The sequence below is a fragment of the Gopherus flavomarginatus genome, chromosome 4, assembly GCF_025201925.1.
Source record: "Gopherus flavomarginatus isolate rGopFla2 chromosome 4, rGopFla2.mat.asm, whole genome shotgun sequence".
Taxonomy (NCBI): Eukaryota; Metazoa; Chordata; order Testudines; family Testudinidae; genus Gopherus; species Gopherus flavomarginatus.
In genome coordinates, this window is record NC_066620.1 from 55,833,653 (window position 1) to 55,857,406 (window position 23,754).

The 23,754-nt window shown below is 43.6% G+C and overlaps 1 protein-coding gene across 1 annotated transcript in view; it reads left to right on the forward strand.

The window, feature by feature from the left end:
- Nucleotides 1–23,754, forward strand: part of DNAH14 (dynein axonemal heavy chain 14) — a 490,898-nt gene that overhangs the window by 123,712 nt on the left and 343,432 nt on the right. The window contains exons 18-22 of the mRNA XM_050948398.1: nucleotides 417–764; nucleotides 10,657–10,998; nucleotides 14,786–15,185; nucleotides 15,767–15,957; nucleotides 16,242–16,487. Of these exons, the coding sequence (XP_050804355.1) occupies nucleotides 417–764; nucleotides 10,657–10,998; nucleotides 14,786–15,185; nucleotides 15,767–15,957; nucleotides 16,242–16,487 (1,527 nt within the window). The remainder of the gene's footprint in view (nucleotides 1–416; nucleotides 765–10,656; nucleotides 10,999–14,785; nucleotides 15,186–15,766; nucleotides 15,958–16,241; nucleotides 16,488–23,754) is intronic.

Below are 23,754 nucleotides of genomic sequence, written 5' to 3' on the forward strand. Positions count from 1 at the left end.
AGAAAATAACACTCTCCCTGCCCTGAAGAGTTAACATTCTAATAGAGACACACACAGGGTGCGCTGGGAAACCCGGCGGTGGCAATATTGAAAAAAATGTTTTCAACTTGCTTTCTGTTGGCATCCTGTTAGAAGTGAGTCTTTAGGAAGGATTCTTGGGAGGTAGTTGTAAACTAAATATGAATATACCAATCTTAATTTATGTAAGAAAGTATAGGTCCTGCGTGTTTTTTTTTTTTTGTTTTTTAACTGAAGTTCAACTTATCTATTTTGGCAATCTCTCTGTTTTGAAATATTGTTAATTTACAAAACTGATCAGTAGATATCTAAATTGCTGGTAACAGAGAAAATGTAATTAGACCAACCTTTTGTCAAAATTAAATTTGTAACTATTTCTTACAATATTAAATCTACAGATTTTGACTCTTCTGTCTATTCTTAGTAGTTCAATGGAACAAGTTGAATCTTATAGCAGAAACTTTATGCGATACTGTGCCATGGTGAATGAAGCTAAAACTATGAATATGGAAATCTTAGCACTACAAAGGGAATTATCATCACATGATTTCAGAGGCATCTTAAATAAGTATACAGATGATGTAAACGAGATTATATGTATGACTATTGAAAGACGCATTCATATGATTAAGGTCAGAAGTGTTAACTATCAAACAGACTGCCTGCCATATTTTGAAACCCTGCTTAATATAATACGTGCATCATTGTATGCAATAGTTGAAGCAAGGAACTCGCATCTCTCAGAAGTAAGTGACTTGATCATTTTTATTGCACACACATTTAGGGTTAATAAATGAAAATATGTTATATAGCATATAGTATATATGGCAGTGGTCCCCAACCTTTTCGTCTGGCGGGCGCCAGACAAAGGACTGTGGCGGTGGTGGAGCACCCGCTGAAATGCTGCCGAATTTCTGTGGCATTTCAGCGGCGACGCCTCTCGATGACGTTGCTTGTCAGCGGCAAGTGGCGTCATCGAGAGGTGTCGCTGCCAAATTTCTGTGGCATTTCGGCGGCAACGCCTCTCGATGACGTCACTTGTTGGCGGCAAGCGGCGTCATCGAGAGGTGTCGCTTCCAAATTTCTGAGGCATTTCGGCGGCGACGCCTCTCGATGACGTCACTTGCCGCCGACAAGTGATGTCATCGAGTGGCGTCGCCGCCGAAACACTGCAGAAATTCGGCTGCATTTCGGTGGATGCTCCACCGCCGGCCAGGACATGGGCGCATTTAGATGCCCCAACGGAAGCCATGGCACCTGCGGGCACCACATTGGGGACCCCTGATGTATGGTATTATTCCACACATATATTAATCAGCAATATGATGAAACCAAATACTGCTTAGTTGCTGTGATATCATTAGAAGATTATATAATTAAAATGATATTTTTTCAATTTATGAAGGAAAACCTTAAACTATTGTTCTTTTTAAAAGCTACTCTAAAAATGTCTCATAGAGTTCTACATTTTTTTATTTCTCTGTTTACCACAGCAAATTTCCTCAGTTTCCAAGAAGATGATTTATTTTCTAGTTGTCAGATCCATCCATCCATCTGGATCAGTCGCCTTTCATTAGTACCGTTCCACATAATCTAAGATATGCCCTGGAAAATGAGTTTTGCATAGCAAGATCCATATTGGACTTTATAATGTATTGTGCCCTTTACACTTTGCAGATTCTAGGAAGCTAGGCTTAGGGGATATGTGTTATCTTCAAAATTATTTTTATAAAAAACACTTCCAGTTCTTTAAGTGGTTGTTCACGTATACTGCATTTGTGGTGCACAGCATGAGGCCAACATTTTTGAACATCAGTGTCCTCGGGTGCCCCATAGCTTAGGCATAAAGGATGGGGTAGGCAAAATTGCTCTTCAGTTTCTTCTTTCCATTTGTGGTTGTGAGACTGAACATCTGCAGTATCTTTGCCCAATGCGCTACTTAATTCTCATAGTTAGTTAGCTGTAGTTTATGTAGTTAGTTTCTTTCTTTCTAGTTCATTGGCTATATATATATATTAAATAAAAATATATATGAAACCCAAAACCTTTTAGCTTTATAGTCAAGTCCAGTTGCTCTTGGCATCAGATCCTTAGACATGGTGAATTCCAGACCCTGGGATTCACGACCTGTCCCTCTTGTGAGGAAGCCATTTCTATCAACAATAGACAGTGTAAGAGCCTCTTTTGTTTGGAGGATGTGCATATACCACACAAGTACTCTATATGCTGTTCATTTTCTAAAAAGGACCCAAAAATCCAGGGTCATCTGAAAACATTCCTCGTTGAGAGCTTCACAATGGCTTCATTGACTCCTGAGCGTGAGAAGTCTATCTGATCAGACCGTACAGTCTCTGAGAGCACTCCAGTCAGTCAGTGGTTCACTCTGAGCTTCAGAAATCATTTCGTTTTGAGGAAGTCCCTCTCTTTTCCAATGGGGATGGCCAGTATCTCTTCAGTGTCCTCAGGTCAATCTTCTGAAGAGAGAGGCCTCAAAGAGCACCAATCCTATGGTCACTGGAGACACAGATGTGCATCTCTGGCACTGAGCAAGTCCAGTTCAGCAGGCAGTTCAAAGCTCGTAATGGGTCCCATTGATGCCTTGACATCAAGCAGTCGTCACATTTCTGCTCGGTCTCCAGGTGCCACTGACGAGTCTGGTACTAGTAATCGTGGACAGAAGCACTCAGCACTGAAAGAGTCAGCTCCAAAGATCTCAGCATCAGAGCTCCGTGCGCACAAATGTATTGTTTCTGACTCTGAAAATCCCAGTAACAAAGGACCACACCCAGAAGAATCTACCCATGGCACTGGTGCACAATGTGAGCAGTTATTACTCTCTGATACTGACTGTACTTCCTCCTGAGACCTTGCTGCCTGAGCCTTTATTTGTGGTACCTCCCCAGCTCAAGGTACTGAGACACCTAATGACAACTGACGAAGATGACATTCTATTACTTTTTTCTGCCAAGAAGTTACATACTCTGGCACAGACCTCAGCACCGTTACTGATACATGATCTCCCTCCTGAACCCCTGAGAGATCTGCTTCATGGATGGAAGTAGCTTATTCCTTCTTTGAGTGCTTGTCCCCATTTGCATTCTGCTTTAGGGTGTGCATGTGCTCCATGTACCTGTGAATGGAAGTTTTTGCTAGCAGTGTTCATTGGGATGTGCGTGGGTCCTACCTATCACCATACCAAGGCTAAAAAGGGCTATGCAGGACCAACTGCCACTACAGTTCCTTCTCACCACCCTTGGTCTGAGACAGAGCACTAGTGTCCATAGCTTGTCTGAGTTTAGCTTCTCTTTGTAGTTGTATATAGTTAGTTATCCAACTAGTAGTGTATGTATTGTTAGTTGGTTGATTAGATAGTTATAGTTAGCAACAATTTTAAGGAGGTTATCTCCCCCCTCCTCCATTTTTCTTAATTCTCCATATATGTTCTGCGGCCTAGCATGTGAAAATGCCCAGGATTTAAATACTGTGTGATCAGTCTGTCTGTACCCAGTTAGCACATGACCATGACACTTAACTATAAAGAGACTGACCCACTATCAAAGTGCTGTATTTGTAGATCATTTTGCCCTTAGGCCACACATCCCAGAGAAGTCCAGCTTAGGGTGTTCCCTTATTGATAGGTCCATGAGAATAGAGTCACATCCTGTCCTGCTGAATCCTCCAGTATGTTGGCCAGTGGAGTCCAGGTTTGTCCCATTAAGCTTGGCTTTGTATTGCTCTGTGCATCCTTCCCTAAAACACTCAGGAATCATCAGGAAAAATGAGGAGGAAAAGAGCAAACATTACTAGAACGAGAGTAGGGACAAATCCCCTATCAAGTCCTTTTCAAAGAAGAGGTCATTGACCCGTGTTTCCAAGCGTTCTGAGACTCCACGTGCTGGTGTAGGTATGGCTGGAGCTCATAAGGAGAGTGATAATGGCTCTTCGTACTCCTGCACCAAAAATTTTAAAATTCTGCAAATTTTATTTGTTGAATAAATGTGGAAGCTCCAGCATGTCATTGGGGAGAAGAAGTGAGAGATCACTGTGCAGCTCCCTCTGGAACACAGACACAGCTGTGAGGCTGCGCCCAACCCTGACACAGCACAAGGACCTGTGTTGCCCCAGAAACACCCCAGGGCCCTGTCCCTCCATGTGGGCAGGCAGGCTCAGCAAGGCAGGATCAAAGTGTGGAGGGGCTGAAGTAGGAGGGATCTAGGTGTGGGTTAAGAGGGTTCTGTATGGGGCAGTCTGGGTGCAGGTGGATCAATGGGGGAGCCAGGTGTGGAGGGGATCTGGATGATCAGGGGCTTGTTGGGGGGTCCAGGTGAAGGTGGTTGGGGGTCTGTGTGTGGGGGGATAGAGCTCGGCAGGCAGAGTCTGGCTGTCGGGGGCTCAGTGAGTGGTCCCGATGCTCAGGGAGTGGGGCTCAGTGGGGTGGGAATCCAGGTTCAGATGGTTGGAGCTCAGTGGGATGTGGATCCAGGTGTGAGTGGCTCGTCAGGGTGATGCAGGTGGAGTGGGGCTCATCGTGAGGGTTCTGAGTGTGGGGAGGTGAGGCTTGTCTGGAGGGTCTGGGAATGAAGGGGTCTGAATTCACGGAGGTTGGGCGGATGAAGGGGCGGCTCCCTGTACAGGAATCCCTCCCCCTGCAGCTGAGGCACAATGGGTTTGGGAATGGGGATTTTATAGAGCTTTCTGCAGCCAGGGGAGAAATCTGAGGGTGGGTCTGACACAGCCTCGGATGCTGTGCAGGGGAAGAAGTCTCATCCTCCCCAGCCTAGCTGGGCCTAGCAGCTGAGCACAATGCAGGGTAGGAGCCACCAGCTGGGTCTTCCCCAGTCCCACCTCCTGCCCCACAGTGATTTACTTTTCTGCTGGCTGCCCTAAGCACCCAAAACATACTGCTGGAGAGGGTCGCAGTGTACAGTACTGGGTGACTTAATGGTCTATACATAATTGTAATCCCTGCTTTTCTAGCGGAATTTACAATGATATCAAGTAGCAAAATAGTTCCATTAGTGGTACAGTAATCCTTCCCAGTACCATTCACAAATCAAGATAGAACCCATTCCTCTCTGGAACCAACGGCATCGCCATTGAGAGGTCTCATATTCCTTTTCTGAATCCATAGCCAATAGAAATACATTACCCTCAGTTCAAGGGACATTAGTCCAGATGGGCATCTAGGAATGTCTCAGCCTGTGTTCCCTTTAAGCTGCGCACACTTGATTAGCAGAACCACACACATCTGGCAATATGTGTTTAGGTGCCTGTAGCGGGGCGGTCACCTCGCTCCGGCCCTGAAGGGTTTAAATCAGCTCTGGGAAAGGGCTGCTTCGAGGAGCCAGTATGGTAAGCCGATTGGGAAGGCAGCCACAGCTGGGGCCACACCCCAATCAGACCACAGCTGGCCCTATAAAAGGCCTGTGAGCCAGTCTCTCTCCAGCTGTGGAGGGAGAAGGACCTGGCTGCCTGGGAGCACAGGGTACAGGGAATGGAGCAGGGCTGGGGAAAGGCAAGAGGAGTTGGGGAGCTCCAGCCTGGTAAATTGCCAGGCTGTGGGCCTTACTAAAAGGCCAAAACAGATACTGGGGTTGGAGAGGCACAGTCCAGAAATAGGCAGAGGCAGCTGGTCCAACCTCCTTGCCAATGATGAGTGGCTATGACAGACTGCAGTCTGACCCAGTGAGCGGGGGCTAGATGATGACTGGCTGTAGCCACTGAGGCAAGGTCGGGATAGAGGGTTGAGGGGTTCTCTTGGGAGGGGAGATCCAGACTGTGGGTTACGGCTGGGGACAGAACCCCAAGGTAAAGGGGCACCGGGGTCCAGGAGGAACATGGGAGGCCTGAGGGAAGTGAACCATCAGCCAGGAGAGGGTGCTCCAAGCTGGAATTGAGCTAATTCCCAAGGCCAGCAGGAGGCGCCACACCGATGAATTTCACTTCGCTACACTGCCCCTTCCCCCCACTGCTTTGCAGCCATATTGCTCCTGCAGCTGCTTCCAGGACCATCCTGCTGGCTGTGCAGAGTGGGGAGAAGGGGGTGCTGATATCAAGGTGTCCTCCTTCCCCTACCCCTGTACCCTATCTCCGCAGAGTGGGGGAGAGGAGACAGGGCTCAGGACTTAGAGCAGGAGAGCCGCTGAGGTCTGAACAAGCCTTCTGGGTTGTGAGTGAGTGCCTTAAAGAGACTGCATGCAGTGTCTCAGAGACTTCCCTGGCAGTCAGCGCGCGCACACACACACACTCACACTCTCTCTCTCTGTCCACCTCCCCCCGCCCATGTGCCCCATCTTTGCAGAGCAGGGGTAGGGGAGGACAGGGCTCAGGAGCAGGAGAGCTTTCTGTGATTGCCTTAAAGAGACAGCACATGGTGTCTCTCAGAAACTTTCCCAGCATCCAGTTCACACACTGTGTCTTACACACACACACTCACCTCCTAACACACTTGTATTATTGTTACTTTTTGCAGTGCACATACATTGTGTAATTTTATTTTTTCAAAGTGTTATTTTAGTTTTTGACTGGTCTATGGGTTTCATAATTTTTATTTCTCTCTTACGCGTAAATTTAATTCTTTGAGTAATGAGTTCTGAAATGCCTAATCTGACCTGTCTGGAGTAATTATTCCTATGGTAACTTTTAAAAAATAACATATCTAGGTTTTTTATTTCTACTGGTGATGCACATCCGCACATTACCCCAGTGCATATAACAGAATTTATTCCACAGATGGATGGAAAAAATTAGAGGGGACATTGGTTTCAGCACTCCCTCATTAGTGATTGTCACTCTCATATGATACAAGTATGCTCCCTCAGGGGCTCCTGCTCCCTTCCCCTCTGAAACACATCAGTGTCCCTGTTGAAGTACCTGGGATCTGTATACAAGACATCCCTTTCTGGGAACATGTAGTGAGCATGACACAAGGTGACAGAAGGCCATTTTATCCCAAGGAGGATCCTTCTCAGCTTCCTAGACAGGACCAACAGTCAGATGAAGTCAGTCAGCTGGAACAAGGGGACACCAGCTCCACTGGTCCTGTCATCTTCACCCAATGAGGCAGTGGTTTGAGCTTCAGTTTCAGTTCCTGAAAACTATCAAAAAGGACTGCTGAAGCACCTCCAGATACCACTAGAAGTGCAGGAGGCTCCTCAGAGATTATTGGACATCCATCTTAGCTCGATTCCGAATAAGGTTGCCCTTTTTATCAGTGAGGCAGTTTGAGAACCAGCAAAAACTGTGTCACAGATTCTGGCCACCGTTGCCCCTATATCTGGAAGAGCAGAAAAAATATGTACCAGCTAAAGAGGCAGATTATCTCTTCTCAGACCCTGTTCCAAACACTCTCAAGCAGCAAGTAAGAAGAGTAAGCAACAGAAAAGGTCAGCATCATTTTACAAGGATACTAAACATCTAGACCTCTTTGGGAGAAAAAACTATTCATCATTGAGTTTTCAGTTTATCCATTGTGATAAAAAGACAGAAAAGACCTTTAATTTATATTTCCCACCCTGTCTAGGGGGTTTCCCTCCCTTCCTGCTAGGTGCGTTTATAAGACTCTCTCTAAATTCTTTCAGTTTAAAAAAAAAAAAAAAGAAAAAAAAAGGAAGGAGAAATAACTTTCTTCTGCATTCCTCACTGCTAGAGGGTGATAGCCCTTCCTCCAGGGGCATGCTCAGCTGAGCTTCAAGAGGTGCCTCTCCTGCAAAGAGTCAATTCCTGTAATGGACAGACACTCTCACTGTGTCCAGTGCAGAAGTGTTCCCTCTGCAACCAGCTAAAGCCAAGGTCTTGCAAGAACTGGGAGCTGAAGTCAAAATGCCTCCTTATGGAGAAGACACTTCAGCCTCCAGGGGACTCCGGTGTAGACCCTGTTAGATGGATACTTGGTGTTCGCTCACGCACTGATGTGTATGTTCCTTAAGAGCATTGGGAATCTCTTCCCAAATGTGAGACCACCCATTCCAACCTGGGACCTTAACTTAGTTTTCAGAGCTTTAACTAGACTTCTCTTTGAACCCATGGCAACCTGCTCTCTCTTTTACACACGTCCATGAAGACACCATTTCTAATGGCCATCACCTCAGCGGGGTGCATAGAAGAAATAATGGCCCTGGTGGCATGCCCACCATACATGGTTTCTTTTAAAGACAAAGTAACTCTGAGGCTGCATCCCAAGTTTCTCCCTAAAGTTGCCTCCAGTTTCCATATGAATCAACAGACCCATCCCCCTGTTTATCCCCAAAACCACACCATGACAACAGGGAGGTGATTCTACATATGCTAGATGTTAGAAGAGCACTAGCATTCTACTTGGACAGAACTAAGGGCTTTAGGAAATCCCCTAAGCTCTTTCTTTGGTTCGCAGAAAGATCCAAGGACTCTGTGATATTGACTCAGAGTATCCAAATGGGTCGCGAGTTGCATTAATCTCTGTTATGAAGGATACAACGTACTGCTGCTGCACAGAGTCCATACACACTCCAGAAGGTCAGTTTCTACCTCAGTTGCATTCCTTAAAGATGTCCTTATCTCAGCAATCTGCAGAACAGTGACTTGGGCTTCTGCCCACACTTCTGCAGAGCATTATGTGATTACTGGAGATTCAGTTTCTGATGCCATCTTCAGCTTCTCAGTACTGTCTGTAGTAACAGACTCCACTTCAAAGTCTCAACCCTCCATGAGGAATACTGCTGTGAAGTTACCTACAGCTAATAATCCATAGGGACGCTACTCAAAGAATAAGTTACCTTGTGCAGTAATCATGGTTCTTTGAGATGTGTATCCCTATGGGTGCTCCATAACCTGTCCTTCTCCTCCCCTCTACTTTGGAGTTCTCCCTAATAGGCTCTGCAATAGAGAAGGAACTGAGGGGAGGTTCACCCATGCACTGCTAAGTAACCTTGAGGCAGACCATGAGGGAGGGAGGGTGCTCATGCTGGCCTCCTGGACACTGCTATTGAAGTTCTCCGATCAGCAGTGCAGGGGTGCAAGTGCACCCACAGGGACACACATCTCAAAGAACCATAATTACTGTAGAAAGTGAGTTAACTTCCTTTTTGTACTACCTGTCTATGAAGACTGCTTTTTTAGTAGCATTACCTTGGCTAGAAGAATAGGGGATATTCAGACCCTTATGGCAGGACCTCCCTGCATAGTACTTCACAAGGACAAAGTGACTGAGACTTCACTCAAGCTTCTTACCTAATGTGGTTTCTGATTTGCATCTTAATCAGATGATTCATCTACCTATCTTCTTCCTCAAGCCTCACACTACTGAAACTTAATCCCTTTGACATTTTCAAATATCTCACTATTTAGAGAGAGAAGATAGCTATTCAGGGAATCTTGACTGTTTCTAGCGTTTGCTGATAGAATGAAGGGACAACCTATGTCCATTCAAAGATTGTCAAAATTAGTCTTCAACTATGTTAATGCTAGGAGCTGGTCCATTTAGAGCCACCTGAGCAAGTTAGGGCTCATTCCATCAGAGCCCAGGCTGCCTCTGCTGCATCTCTTTGACATGTCACAATTTCAGAGATTGCAAAGCTCATACCTGGAGTTCAGTTCACACCTCCACTCAGCATGACTCCTTGGCAGAAGGCCCCAGACCTGATGCCCACTGTGACAGAGCTTTCCTGTAGTCATCATCCAGGATTCTGAGCACCCACCTCAGGACACAAGTTATTCTTGTGAGTCAATAGAAGTGGAATACTTGTGGATGTTCACTTGAAGAGGAAAGAACAATTACTTAGCCTATAATAAGTAGTAACTGGTTCTTTGATATGCTTTCTGTACATCTGTGCCACTCCCAACCATCTTTTCCCACTATTGTAGAGTTCTCGCTAATTTGGAGACAGTGTTAGTGAAGGAACTGGGAAGTGGTTATGGATGCCCTGCACTTTAAGCCCTTGGCTATGTCGCATTGGAGAATGCATAGAGCATAGCCACAGCCCCCAAAGGACACTACTGCTCAGAAAACTCTGGTCTTACATACATGGGGCCTGTGCATATCACAGGTGGAATACATGGATACAACACATCTCAAATAACTGATTACCTGTAGTGTATGTAAATATTCTTTTTAGTGGCAGCATTTTATAAAAAGGTATGAAGCTTTAGAGTATGTCACTTTACACTGTTGAAAAGGTGTGAAAGAGTCTCACCACACTACGAGCTAGGGCCAGGATTCCCAGCTTGTGTACACATGCTTGCGTTAATTCTCATCGACACTAGCACACTCAAAATAGTGTATGTGCAGTAGTATGGGCTGTGGCAGCAGTGGCCTGAGCTTGCTGCCCCAAGTACATACCCACCAGGGTTCAGACAGGTTTGTACTGAGGCAGCTGTGCTACTGTCTGTACGCTACCATTTTGAGTGTGCTAGCTCAGATGAGAGCTAATGGGAGTATGTGTATACAAGCTGGGCATCACACCCTTAGACATAGCCTTAGTGTAAATGAAAATGCAGCCCTTTATCTCCAGCTCTTATACTTCATTTTGATTTTTTTTAACTGCATTGTTCCTGGCTTGTCTCTGATTAATTTGATGATAAAACAGAGAAAAATATAACAATATAAATAATTTAAAAGTGTGTGTTTGAACAATATAATGATTGATGTTTCATTTATTTTAGGTTATCCATTCAGCACTTAGAAAGCTGGATAAAGATCTCACAACAGTGGAAGAATTTATTGAGCACTTGACTTTTTTGAGCCAAATTTCCTCAGAGTTGCCAGGGCTAGAAACTCAGTATAACACTCTTTCCCAATTGTATTGTATTGCGAGAGCCTATGACTTCTTTATTCCAGTTGAACAGTTTGCTTTATATCAGACCCTTACTCGCAGTCTGCATGATCTTAAATCAAGTATCCTTATTTGTGAAAAAGAAAAAAATGACAATATTATAAAATTCAGTGCAGATTTGGATGGTTATTTTGGCAACCTACAGTTTGAACTTAGGAACTTTAAGAACAAAGTAAGTTACGGCTCTGTTAAGAAAGCATCTTTTCATCTTTAGAGTCAGTCTGGTCTAACGGATTAAAAATGAGTTCAAGAACCAGGAACTCAAGCATTCTGATCCTAACTGTCACTCTGGCTCATACTGTGGCCTTGGGCAAATCGCTTAATACTATATCTATATCTCATTTTCCCCATATGTAACGTGTGGGTAATAATACTTATGTAGCAGACAGAGGTATTATGAGGATAATTATGTAATATTCATAAATGCCCCAATTCAATAAAGCACTTAGGCATATCCTTAAGTCCCATTTACTATGTTTATTTATTTGTATTGCAGTGCCACCCAGAGCCCAGGTCCCCATTTTGCTAAGTGCTGTACAAACAAAAAGACTGTTCTTGGCCAAAAGAAGATATACAATCTGTACATATACAGTCTTTAAGACAGACTAGGGTGGACAGCTAATGGAAGTCCAAGTTGACAATGAGATACAATCATAGAACTGGAAGGGACCTTGAGAGGTCATCTAGTCCAGTCCCCTGCTCTCAAGGCATGACTAAATATTATATAAACCATCCCTGACAGGTGTTTGTCCAACCTGCTCTTTAAAATCCCCAATGATGGAGATTCAACAGCCTCCCTAGGCAATTTATTCCAGTGCTTAACCACTCTGACAATTAGAAAGTTTTTCCTAATGTCCAACCTAAACCGCCCTTGCTGCAATTTAAGCTCATTGCTTCTTTCCTATTCTCAGAGGTTAAGAAGAACAATTTTTCTCCCTCCTCCTTGTAACAGCCTTTTATGTAGTTGAAAACTGCTGTCATGTCCCCTCTCAGTCTTCTCTTCTTCAAACTAAAAAAACCCAATTTTTTCAATCTTCCCTCATAGGTCATGTTTTCTAGACCTTTAATAATTTTTGTTGCTCTTCTCTGGACTTTCTCCAGTTTGTCCACATCTTTTCTGAAATGTGATGCCCAGAACTGGACACAATACTCCGGTTGAGGCCTAATCAGCGTGGAGTAGAGCGGAAGAATTACATCTAGCGTCTGGCTTACAATACTCCAGCTAATACATCTTAGAATTATGTGGGGAGGGGGTTGGGTTTTTGGTTTTTTTTTTTTTGCAACAGTGTTTCACTGTTAACTCATATTTAGCTTGTGATCCACTATGACCCTCATATCCTTTTCCACAGTACTCCTTCCTAGGCAGTCATTTCCCATTTTGTATGTGTGCAACTGATTGTTCCTTCCTAAGTGGAGTATTTTGCATTTGTCCTTATTGAATTTCATCCTATTTACTTCAGACCATTTCTCCAGTTTGTCCAGATCATTTTTAATTTTAATCCTATCTTATCCTATTATTAGCATGTTAAACATTGGTCACAGCACAGCAGCTGCCTAAGAATAGTCAAGTATTTTATAGACATCAAGGCATAAGTGGATGTTAATAGACGTTTAATGGAGCTTTAACATGTGCTTAAGTACTTTGCTGAATCAGGTTGGACTTAAAACATGCTTAAAGTTAAGCACATGCTTAAGTGTTTTGCTGAATTGGGTTCAAAACATTATGGAAATATAGAGATACAACTAACGTTTTCAATTATTGTCACTAACTTCTTTTTTGGAAAATAGAAACATCTGAAAAATAAACTAGTTAATAATGCACACTATGCATGCACTTAAAGTGATATGGATGTGCACACAAGAAATGTTGGTTCAAAATTTCAACCAAATTTCTTAAAATGTTTTCTCTCTGAACATAACATACTGGTTGAATTGCCCATGCACTGAACACAGCTAGTGCAATACTAATGCATAAAAAAGTCATTAATAATGGTGACCGGGATGCCAGGGGGATCATGCTGAGGTTGCTGAATTAGGGCAAACTCCAAAAAATGGAGCAGACGATCTCCCAAACTGGTGGGTATTCTGATACTTAAAATCACCAAACCAGCAACAAAATACCTTACTGGTTACCCAGAAACCAAAACACAGCTCCCTTAAAGCAACACAGCTTTGGACTCCCAGCCAGACAGCAAAGTCAAATATGATTAGGATCACTGAAAATCTTGTTCGTCATGTAAAAAGTTACACCAATCCCAAAGGATCAGACACATTATCCACCAGATTAATGAATATCTTAGCTCTTACCCAAATACATTTTTACAGCGAGTTCTTATTAACTAAACTAAAATTTATTTAAAAAGTAGAGAGAGCATTGGTTAAAAGATCATTATGCATACAGATATGAGTAGAGAGTTCTTCAGCCAGTTTCATAGTAGAGATGGTGACCTTTAAAGTTGGCAAAGAGTTCTTTCAGAATTAGTTCATAGGTTACAGTCCAATGTTCAATATCAGGGTGATCTAGAAGGGACTGGAGACCTCTATCTTGCGACTCAGACATCCCCTACTGGAGCTTAAGCATATCTGAGATGACAGGATCAGGGCTCTAGAGTTCTTTTTATAGTTGTCTAGTAGCTTCTTGACAGAGTGCTGTCCTTCGGTGAACAATAGGCAATTATCATAGCTTTGAAGTAGACTTCCTGTTTCCTAAGCAGCACCGTAATTAGCTACATGGATTAACATATAGCAACTGCCCATCTGCCATTTACAGGTAGTTTACTACATAGTTTAAAGAGAAATTAAGACAGTGATATTACTACATTCACAGTTCATCTAAATGTTAACATCTCCTTTTCATCTCTGGATTAACAGAATACCGCCTATAGAGGGGAAAGGTGGTTATATTGTCAGCCTCTAACAATATATTGTGATAGACTCATGCCAGTTGGGAACAGCAGAGTAGTAGAAGGGAGATATACTGGCCACTGGATAAGCAGTTTTCTGTCCCCTGAGTGACCAGAGCAGGGGCTGCTCCAGGCTAATGAGAACACCTGACTCAAATTAACCTGCTAAGAGTCAGGTGAGCCAGTTAAGCACCTGACTCTAATTAAGGCCCCTTTGATACTATAAAAGGGCTCACTCCAGTCAGGCCAGAGGAGAGGAAGTGTGTGAGAGGAACTGGGAGCAAGAGGTGTGCAAGAAGCTGAGAGTGAGTAGGCATACTGCTGGAGGACTGAGAAGTACAAGCGTGATCAGACATCAGGAGGAAGGTCCGGCGGTGAGGACATGGAAGGTGTTGGGAGGAGGCCATGGGGAAGTAGCCCAGGGAATTGTAGCTGTCATACAACTGTACCAGGAGGCACTCTAGACAGCTGCAGCTGGAACCCGGAGTAGAGGGCAGGCCTGGGTTCCCCCCAAACCTCCCAACTCCTGATCAAACACAGGAGGAATTGACCTGGACTGTGGAAGGTCTCTGGGCTGTTTCCTGACCCTCAGGGTAAATCTGTGAGGCGAGCAAATCTGCCAATAAGCGCAGGACCCACCAAGGTAGAGGAGGAACTTTGTGGTTTTGTGTGTTTACATATATTGTGACAATCATTATCTTCTAATATGTCTCTAAATGTTGAATTTGGGTCAATTAGCCTGCTAGTTGTTTAACCCTTTCTGGCATAATGTCAGAATAATAAAAATAAATAAATAAATATAAGACTTACATATACTGCTTTCTTCCTCTACTAAGTGTAGATTTTTGATAGATTGCATGTGCATGCAGCAGAACAAACAATAACTAAATGATGTGGTAAAAAGTAGAAATTCATAAAGAATGGAATGCTTTCTCAGATATTTGATTTTGCAAATATTTAAAAAGTTTTATATGAGTACTGTAATTGGTTACTAATATTAGGCTCTGTACTTTGACATTCTTAGAACACATTTTAACATATTTTTATGTCACATAGGTGAGAAATCCAGTTCTCCTCCTTAGCAAAACATCGCCTGAGACAGCTAAAGAGATGATCCAAAGTCTTATGGAAGAAGCTGCAGTTATTTCTAACAAATCCAGAAGTTATGCAAATTACCAGGATCTCTTTGACAGTTCCATTGCTGACATGAAATCATTATCATTGGAAAGGATGTCACAGAAGAGTCAAGTTGGAGACTCAAGTTCTCAGAGAGTGAATAAAGAGCTCTCTGAAAGTGAAAGTGAATTATCTTTGCGAAAACTCTTGTGGGACTTACTAGAGGAATGGGGGAAGCTTTCTTTTAGGTGGAAACATACACTTTTTGAGAACGTTGATGTAGATTTAATTCAAAAGAATGTTAGCAGATTTATGCAGACAATACAGATTCTAGAAAAAGGTAAAAATACTAAAATCGCTAGTTGTTTGAGGCTTATAGCCATTCATCAATGTATTGAGGGAAACAAAATATTTAGAAATTATGGGCTAGATCCTTAACTGGTGTAAATTAGATTAATTCCAGTTATTTTAATAGGTGTGCAATGATTTTCACCACTGTTTCCTTATTCTACAAAATCAAATTATGAGATGCAGAGACGTTTAATTGGTGGTGCACTCATGGTAGCTTTAAACTTAAAGAATATTCCTGGTGATTCCCCTTTTGTTTGGGATAAAGAGGGGTTTGGACTTCTTCAAATCGTAGAACATGAGGCTATTGATATCCAAATTATTCAAAAAGCCTTGACCATTTGAATAAAATAAAATTATAAAACTATAGATATGTTTCATTATTGTATTTTAATATATTCTTATAAGTGGTGCCAATGGAAAAAATAATATGATAATGGAGCACAGTAAGTAAGATGCTAAAGAAAAATAATTAGAGAAATATCTTGTTATATATACTTAATAGTAATGTTGTATCTGCTTACGCAGATTGAAATAAGTCTGATATATTGCAAATATTTTATATTTTCCAAGGTTTACCAGAAAATAATATTATAATAGGTCTGAAGCAGTCACTAATGGATTTTAAAGAAGGCCTATCTGTGATTGTGTTTTTAAGAAGTCCATATCTTCAACCAAGGCATTGGGAGGCTATACAGTATATTATTGGGCAATCCATTTCTTGGGATAAAAAGTTTACCCTGGAGGATGTTCTGCAACTCAATGTAAATATACGTTGCATTATTTATACCTGGCTCAGGAACTGATTTTAACATTTTTGTTGTAAAATGTGGTTATAATTAGTTTATTACAGCTGTACTTCTGATTAAAGTTTTACAATTAGCTTTTAAATATATAGTCCAGTCTACAGCTGCTACTACTCCACTTCTGCAACTTTAATAGTGATATTGTATATTTTGCAGAAATTTATACTCCAGTTATTTAGTAAAATATCTGTATTATCACTTATCTATTGTTCAACCCCACGTAATACAGTTTTCTACTTTAGTTGTTTCAGTACAAGAAAGAAATCACTGATGTATCAGTAACAGCAACCAATGAAGCTACCCTTGAAATAATGCTGAATAAGATAATTAACCTTTGGAATAAAACTAATTTCCATTTGTCTCCTCACCACTCTGAAACTTCAACTTTCATGATTATTTCATCTGCTGAAGATATAATGGCTCAGTTAGAAGAATCTCAAGTAACAATTTCAACAATTAAGGGTTCTTGCTATGTTGGGCCAATTAAGGTAAAGATTACTTGTGACATTTGTGTATGTTTGGAGAATAAAGTTTGCAGAAAACCTGTGCAAGTGGTGTACAACTAAAATAAATAGTATCTTTGATGTTTACTTTCTTTTTACTTTCAAAGCTTGGCAGAAAACCTTTTCTAAAGGTATGCATTACTGTAGGCGTGTTGCTGTAAATAGTTGCAGAGCTTCTAGTTAGGAGGATCTTCATAGAACTTCTCAGAAGTTCTGTCTCCACAAGACCATTAGCAGCATTTGCACTGCAGTTACTGTATACTGTATGTGATTTATTTGATTAACTTTTTGGCAGTTTTTCTACTCAGCAGCGATTAGTTCTGGTTAGATTTATTTTTGTTATTAAACACTTGCTTTTTGGTAGCACTGCTGAATATGTGGTCACTTTTCAACCCTGTCCAAGGTAGAAGAGAAGCTAGATCTTTCCACAGCATAGATCAGCAGGAAAAAGAGTGGGAGCAGAACATTTAGTTTCTAAAGCATCCAATTCCTCCTCAGCATTCTGTCCAGACTTCCATGATTTATATGTGAGTTTGGCTAATTACAATGATTTGAAAAGGCAGGCACTATATTTGGATGCATCTAACTTTGTGTGCAACTATAGTTAAACCATACAAATGATACGCGCTCTTTTCAAAGATCATTTAGTGCTCTACTTTAGTAACACTTTTTCAGCATTATTGAGCTATACTTAAATGTAAGTTTTCTGTAATGAGCTTTTGCTAATTATATGAGAATTGAAGAGGGGATTGAAATGAGGAAAGGTGAGCTAGGTTGGGGGCAGGGCATTCCATACATGGAAAAATGTACAGATGGAAGTAGTAGGAGATGAACAAGGCATGGAATCACTGGGACAAGGAGGAATGAGGTAAAAGTGGTCAGAGACATAGGCCAGAGTGGAGTTGTGCACTTGAAGATGAGAATAAGAAATTTTGGTGGTCAAGGGTGAATCAGTGGAATGATTCAAGTGTGAAGTATGGTAACATGGCTAGATTGATGTGGGAGGAAGATTGCCACTAACATATGTTTTGGATGGACTGAAGGGAGTCAATGTAGATGTTGCAGAGGCTTAAGAAGGTGGTTATTATAATCAGTATGCACAATGAGGGCATGAATGAGTGTTGTAGCTGTCAGGCAGAGAGAAAGGGATTGATTTGTAGTGTGCTGTGAAGAAAGGAAAAAAAAAGATTTAGACATGGCCAGAATGCATGGGAAGGAGAAAGGAGTTAAAATGGCCCTAGAGTTTGAGCCTGGGTGATTGGGAGGATGGTGGTGTTGATAACACAACCAAAAAAGTGGATGGGGGTGGGAAATTGTGACTTAGGAGGATAGATTTTAGCCGTGGTAAGCTTATATTGTACCAAGATCTTCAGGAGGATATGCTGGAAAGATCAGTTGGGATGTGGGACTGGAGAGAAAAGGGACATAAGTGTGGAAAAGGAGACTTGTTCATTAGGATAAAGATGCTGAAGCTGTAAGAGTGGATGAGGTTATCCAGGTATAGTGAAAGAAGAAAAAAAGACAAAGAAAAAGCCCCATATGACTTCCGTAAAGAGGGGTGTCAAGTATAATTCCCAAATCTGGACCTTAGCGTCCAGGATATGGGTACTAGCATAAAGTCCTCTAAGCTTAATTACCAGCTTAGATTCTGTAGCGCTGCCACCAATCAGGAATTTTTAGGGCCTGATACCCTCTGGTCCCCCCAAAACCTTCCCAGGGGACCCCAAGACCCAGATTCCTTGAGTCTCACAACAAAGGGAAATAAACCATTCCCTCCCACCTCTTTACCTCCTCCCAGATCTTTCCTGCCTGGGTACACTAGGAGATACCGTGAATCAATTCCTTGAAACACAACACAGAGAGATCGAGTTTCTCTCTGCCCCTCACCCAGAGGCAATACAAATTTACCCTTTCCCTCCTTGCTTCCCACCAATTCCCTGGTATATACAGACTCAATTTCTTTGAGCCTTAATTAGGAGAGAAAAATCAACAAGTCTTACAAGCAAAACTTTTAATAAAAAAGAAAGAAAAAAAGTAAAAGGTTTATCTCTGCACTTTAGATGGTAAACAGTTACAGGGTCTTTCAACTTATAAACAATAGAAAGAAACTTTCTCCAGCAGAAACAGAATTTAAGCTACTTCCAGCAAGTACACATATGCAAATGGAAAAAAAAAATTAAAAGACTATGACCGCCTTTTCTTACTTACAATTCTGAATAGATAAGAGACTGTATCAGTGAGATTGGCAGAAACCTGGTTGCACCTCTAGCCCCATCCAGGACCCAGAGAGAACAAAGCCAAACCCAAACCCACAAAGAAAGGCTTCCCTCCACGAGATTTGAAAGAATCTTGTCTCCTGATTGGTCCTCTGGTCAAGTGTTTGCAGGTCACTGTTTGTTAACCCTTTATAACCAGTGGATTCTGGGAAACTTTCATGAGAGAGAGCATCAGCTACTTTGTTAGAAGCTTCTCAAATATGTTGAATTTTAAAATTAAAATCTTGGAGAGCTAAACTCCATCGAAGCAGTTTTTTGTTGTTTCCCTTGGTAGTATGAAGCCACTTTAGCGCAGCATGGTCAGTTTGTAGCTGGAACCGCCGTCCCCAAACGTATGGGCATAGCTTTTCCAGGGCGTACACAATGGCGTAGCATTTCTTTTCACTGACTGACCAGTGCCTTTCCCTCTCAGACAGTTTTTTGCTGAGAAACACGACAGGATGGAAGTCGTGATCCAGTCCTTCCTGCATGAGAACTGCTCCTATACCACGCTCAGATGCATCTGTGGTTACTAGGAATGGCTTGTCAAAGTCCGGGGCCCTGAGCACAGGGTCAGACATGAGTGTCGCCTTAAGCTGGGTAAAGGCCTTCTGACACTTATTAGTCCACTTGACTGCATTCGGCTGAGTCTTTTTGGTTAGGTCTGTTAGTGGGGCAGCGATTTGGCTGTAGTGTGGTACAAATCACCTGTAGTACCCAGCCAAGCCTAAGAAGGATTGGACCTGTTTCTTTGATTTTGGGACAGGCCACTTTTGGATAGCATCCACCTTGGCCTGTAGGGGGTTTATAGTTCCTCGACCCACCTGGTGTCCCAGATAAGTCACTCCGTTTTGTTCTAATTGACACTTTTTGGCCTTAACCGTTAGTCCTGCCTGCCTGATGCGTTCAAAGACCTTTTTCAGGTGTTCAAGGTGTTTGGGCCAGGAGTCAGAAAAGATGGCCACATTATCAAGGTAGGCAACTGCATATTCGCCCAGTTCTGCTAGTAGACCATCTGCCAGCCTTTGGAAGGTGGCGGGTGCATTTCACAGCCCGAAAGGAAGCACATTAAATTCATACACCCCTGCATGAGTGATGAATGCTGACCTCTCTTTGGCAGGTTCATTTAGCGGTATTTGACAGTATCCCTTGGTTAAGTCTGTTGTTGGGCACATCCCAACTTTTCCAATAGCTTATTGGTGCGTGGCATTGGATAGTTGTCTGGATGAGTTACCGCATTTAGTTTACGGTAGTTCATGCAAAAGCGTATTTCCCCATCTGGTTTGGGTACCAGAACCACTGGAGATACCCATGCATTGGTAGTTGAGTGATTATACCCATCTGTAGCATGTTTTGTATCTCCCGTTCTATAGCAGCTTGGGCATGAGGAGACACGCGGTAGGGTGGTGTTCTAATGGGGTGAGTATTACCTGTGTCAATGGAGTGGTATGCCCATTCAGTTCGTCCTGGGGTGGCTGAGAACAATGGGGCGAAGCTAGTGCACAGCTCCTTGATTTGTTGCCGCTGCAGACGTTCCAGGGTGGTTGAGAGGTTCACCTCTTCCACGCCACCATCTTTTTTCCCTTCGTAGTAGACACCGTGAGGCCACTCAGCGTCATCTCCTCCCTGGACTGTAAACTGACAAACCTGTAAGTCTCTGGAATAAAAGGGCTTGAGAGAATTAACGTGGTACACTCTGGGCTTTAGGGAAGAATTGGGAAAGGCTATGAGGTAGTTAACAGCTCCCAGGCGCTCTTGGACCGTGAATGGCCCTTCCCATGATGCTTCCATCTTATGGGCCTGTTGCGCCTTCAAGACCATAACCTGGTCTCCTACCTTGAAGGAACGCTCTCTGGTATGTCTGTCATACCAGGCCTTTTGCTCTTTTTGAGCATCCGTTAGGTTTTCTTTAGCAAGGGCTAAAGAGTGTTGGAGGGTATTTTGTAGGTTGCTTACAAAGTCCAGAATGTTAGTCCCTGGAGAAGGCGTAAACCCCTCCCATTGCTGCTTTACCAACTGTAATGGCCCCTTAACCTCGTGGCCATACACAGGTTCAAACAGTGAAAACCCTAAACTGGGATGTGGTACAGCCCTGTAGGCAAAAAATAACTGCTGCAACACTAGGTCCCAGTCATTGGAGTGTTCATTGACGAATTTACGTATCATGGCCCCCAAAGTTCCATTAAACCTTTCCACCAGGCCATTGGTTTGATGGTGGTATGGGGTGGCAACCAAGTGGTTCATGAGTTTCCCACAGTTCTTTCATGGTCCCTGCCAGGAAATTAGATCCTGAATCTGTAAGGATGTCGGAGGGCCAACCTACCCTGGCAAAAATGTCTGTTAGGGCCAGGCACACAGCTTTAGCTCTGGTGTTGCCTAGAGCTACTGCTTCCGGCCATCGGGTAGCAAAGTCCATGAAAGTCAGTACGTACTGCTTTCCTCTGGGTGTCTTTTTTGGGAAAGGACCCAGAATATCCACAGCTACTCGCTGAAATGGGACCTCAGTTATGGGGAGTGGTTGGAGAGGGGCATTGACCTGGTCTTGGGGTTTCCCCACTCTTTGGCACACCTCACAAGACCGGACATACTTGGCAACATCCTTGCCCATCCCCTCCCAGTGGAAGGACTTCCCCAACCGGTCCTTGGTTCTGTTCACCCCAGCATAGCCACTGGGATGATCATGGGCTAAGCTTAAGAGCTTTTCCCGGTACTTAGTTGGAACCACCAACTGTTTTTGTGGATGCCAGTCTTCCTGGTGTCCAACAGAAAGAGTCTCCTTGTATAAAAGTCCTTGTTCTACAACAAACCGGAATTGATTAGAAGAGCTGAGAGGCGATGGGGTGCTCCGTGCTGCCGCCCAAGCTTTCTGAAGGCTGTCATCTGCTTCCTGATCAGTCTGGAACTGTTCCCTTGAAGCTGGAGACACCAGTTCTCTCTTAGACTGTGGACTTGGGCTTGGTCCCTCTGGAAGCGATGTAGGTGATGGGGTTGTTTCCGTTGCTGGTGAACCGCTCTCCGCTGGTGCCCCAGGGGGTATTTCAGGCTCTGGCTGAGCCTCTTGGGTGTGGTTGTCTGCTGCTTCTGCCAGTTCAGGCTCGCTGGCGCTCTCTGGCATTGGGGTTGAAGATGGATTTGGAAGCACTGTCATCAGTGCTGGCACCGGTTCTGGTGCTGGCTGCTTTTCCAGTTCCTGGTCTGGGACTGGAAGCACTGTGGCTGTTTCCGTTGTTGGCATGGGATCCGGGTCCACTACCTCTGTCTGGGTCTCTTGTAACACAGAGGGGGCTTCTGTGGACGGATCAGGAACAGGAATGGATCTAGAAGCTTGCCTGGTTTGGCTACGTGTAACCATTCCCACTCTCTTGGCCCGCTTCACCTGGTTGGCCAAATCTTCCTCCAGTAGCATGGGCATGGAATAATTGTCATAGATTGCAAAAGTCCACATTCCTGACCAGCCTTTGTACTGGACAGGCAGTTCAGCTGTAGGCAAGTCTACAGCTTGTGACATGAAGGGGTAAATTGTCACTTGGGCCTTTGGGTTGACGAATTTGGGGTCAACGAAGGATTGGTGGATAGCTGACACTTGTGCCCCCGTGTCTCTCCACGCAGTAACCTTCTTTCCGCCCACTCTCAAAGTTTCCCTTCGCTCCAAGGGTATTTGAGAGGCATCTGGGCATGGGGATCTTTGGTGTGATGGTGGTATAATGAACTGCACTCGGTTGGGGTTCTTTGGGCAGTTGGCCTTTATATGTCCCAGTTCATTACACTTAAAGCATCTTCCAGCTGACTGGTCACTGGGTCGAGGTGGGTTACTGGAGACGGGTGAGGTGGAAGAATAGGGCATCTGTGGCTTTTCTTGGGTTGTCAGTGGGGTCTTGTGCTGCCTCTGGTTATAGGGTTTATTGTCGGTGTGCCCCCTGGGGTATTCGCTCCCCTTGACAGTAGGTTTTTTCTTTTCTGCCACTTCCATCTATTTGGCTCCAATCTTCCCCACCTCGATTACTGTTTTGGGCTTTCCATCTAGGATGTACCTTTCTGTTTCCTCAGGAACACCATCTAAGAACTGCTCCATTTGGATCAGGAGGTGCAGCTCGTCCAGATTGTTAACCTTTGTTCCTGATATCCAGGCTTCATAATTCTTTGCAATGTGGTAGGCGTGTCAGGGGAATGACACATCTGGTTTCCATTTTAGGGCTCTGAACCGTCTACGGGCATGTTCAGGTGTTATCCCCATTGGTATCTGGCCTTGGTTTGAAAAAGTTTATAATCGTTCATTTTCTTCTTAGGCATTTCAGCTGCCACCTCTGCTAAGGGTCCACTGAGCAGTGGCCTCAATTCTACCATGTACTGGTCTTCAGAGATGCTGTACCCAAGGCAGGCTCTTTCAAAATTTTCTAAGAAGGCCTCAATGTCATCACCTGCCTTATAGGTGGGAAATTTTTTGGGATGTGGAACAACAACTTGAGATGGGTTGTTAGGATTGGCTGGGTTCTGTTGCTTAGCCTTTTCTAATTCCAGGGCCTGCTGGTAGGTCTCCCTCTGGAGTTCCAGCTGTCTTTGGTGGTCTGCATCTTTGGCTGCTTGCTCCCTTTGGTAGGCTGCCTCTCTGCCTTCTTGTTCTCTTTTGTGGGCCGCCTCTCTTTCTCTTTCTCTTAGCTCCATCTCTTTTTGTTTTATTTCTAGTTCTTGTATTTTTTTTCCATATCTCGCTTGTGCTCTGCGTCTTTGATTTGTTCCTCTGCCTCCAGTTTCGCTCGCTCCTGTTTCAGGGCATCCTTGGTAGTCATGGTTCCTACTTTCTTGGGCTGGGGTGCCCTCTGCGGGTTTACTGTCTGAATTACTGTTCCTCTGCTGCCTGCTCTGTTGCTAAGCAACAGAATCTTTCTAACAAGCCTTCCCGAATAAAACTAGAACAAAAGGGAAACCTTCATTTGCATGTGTGTTCTGCTGGTGTAGTTGACTCACAGCTGGAGTTCTATTGTCTAACAAAAGACCCC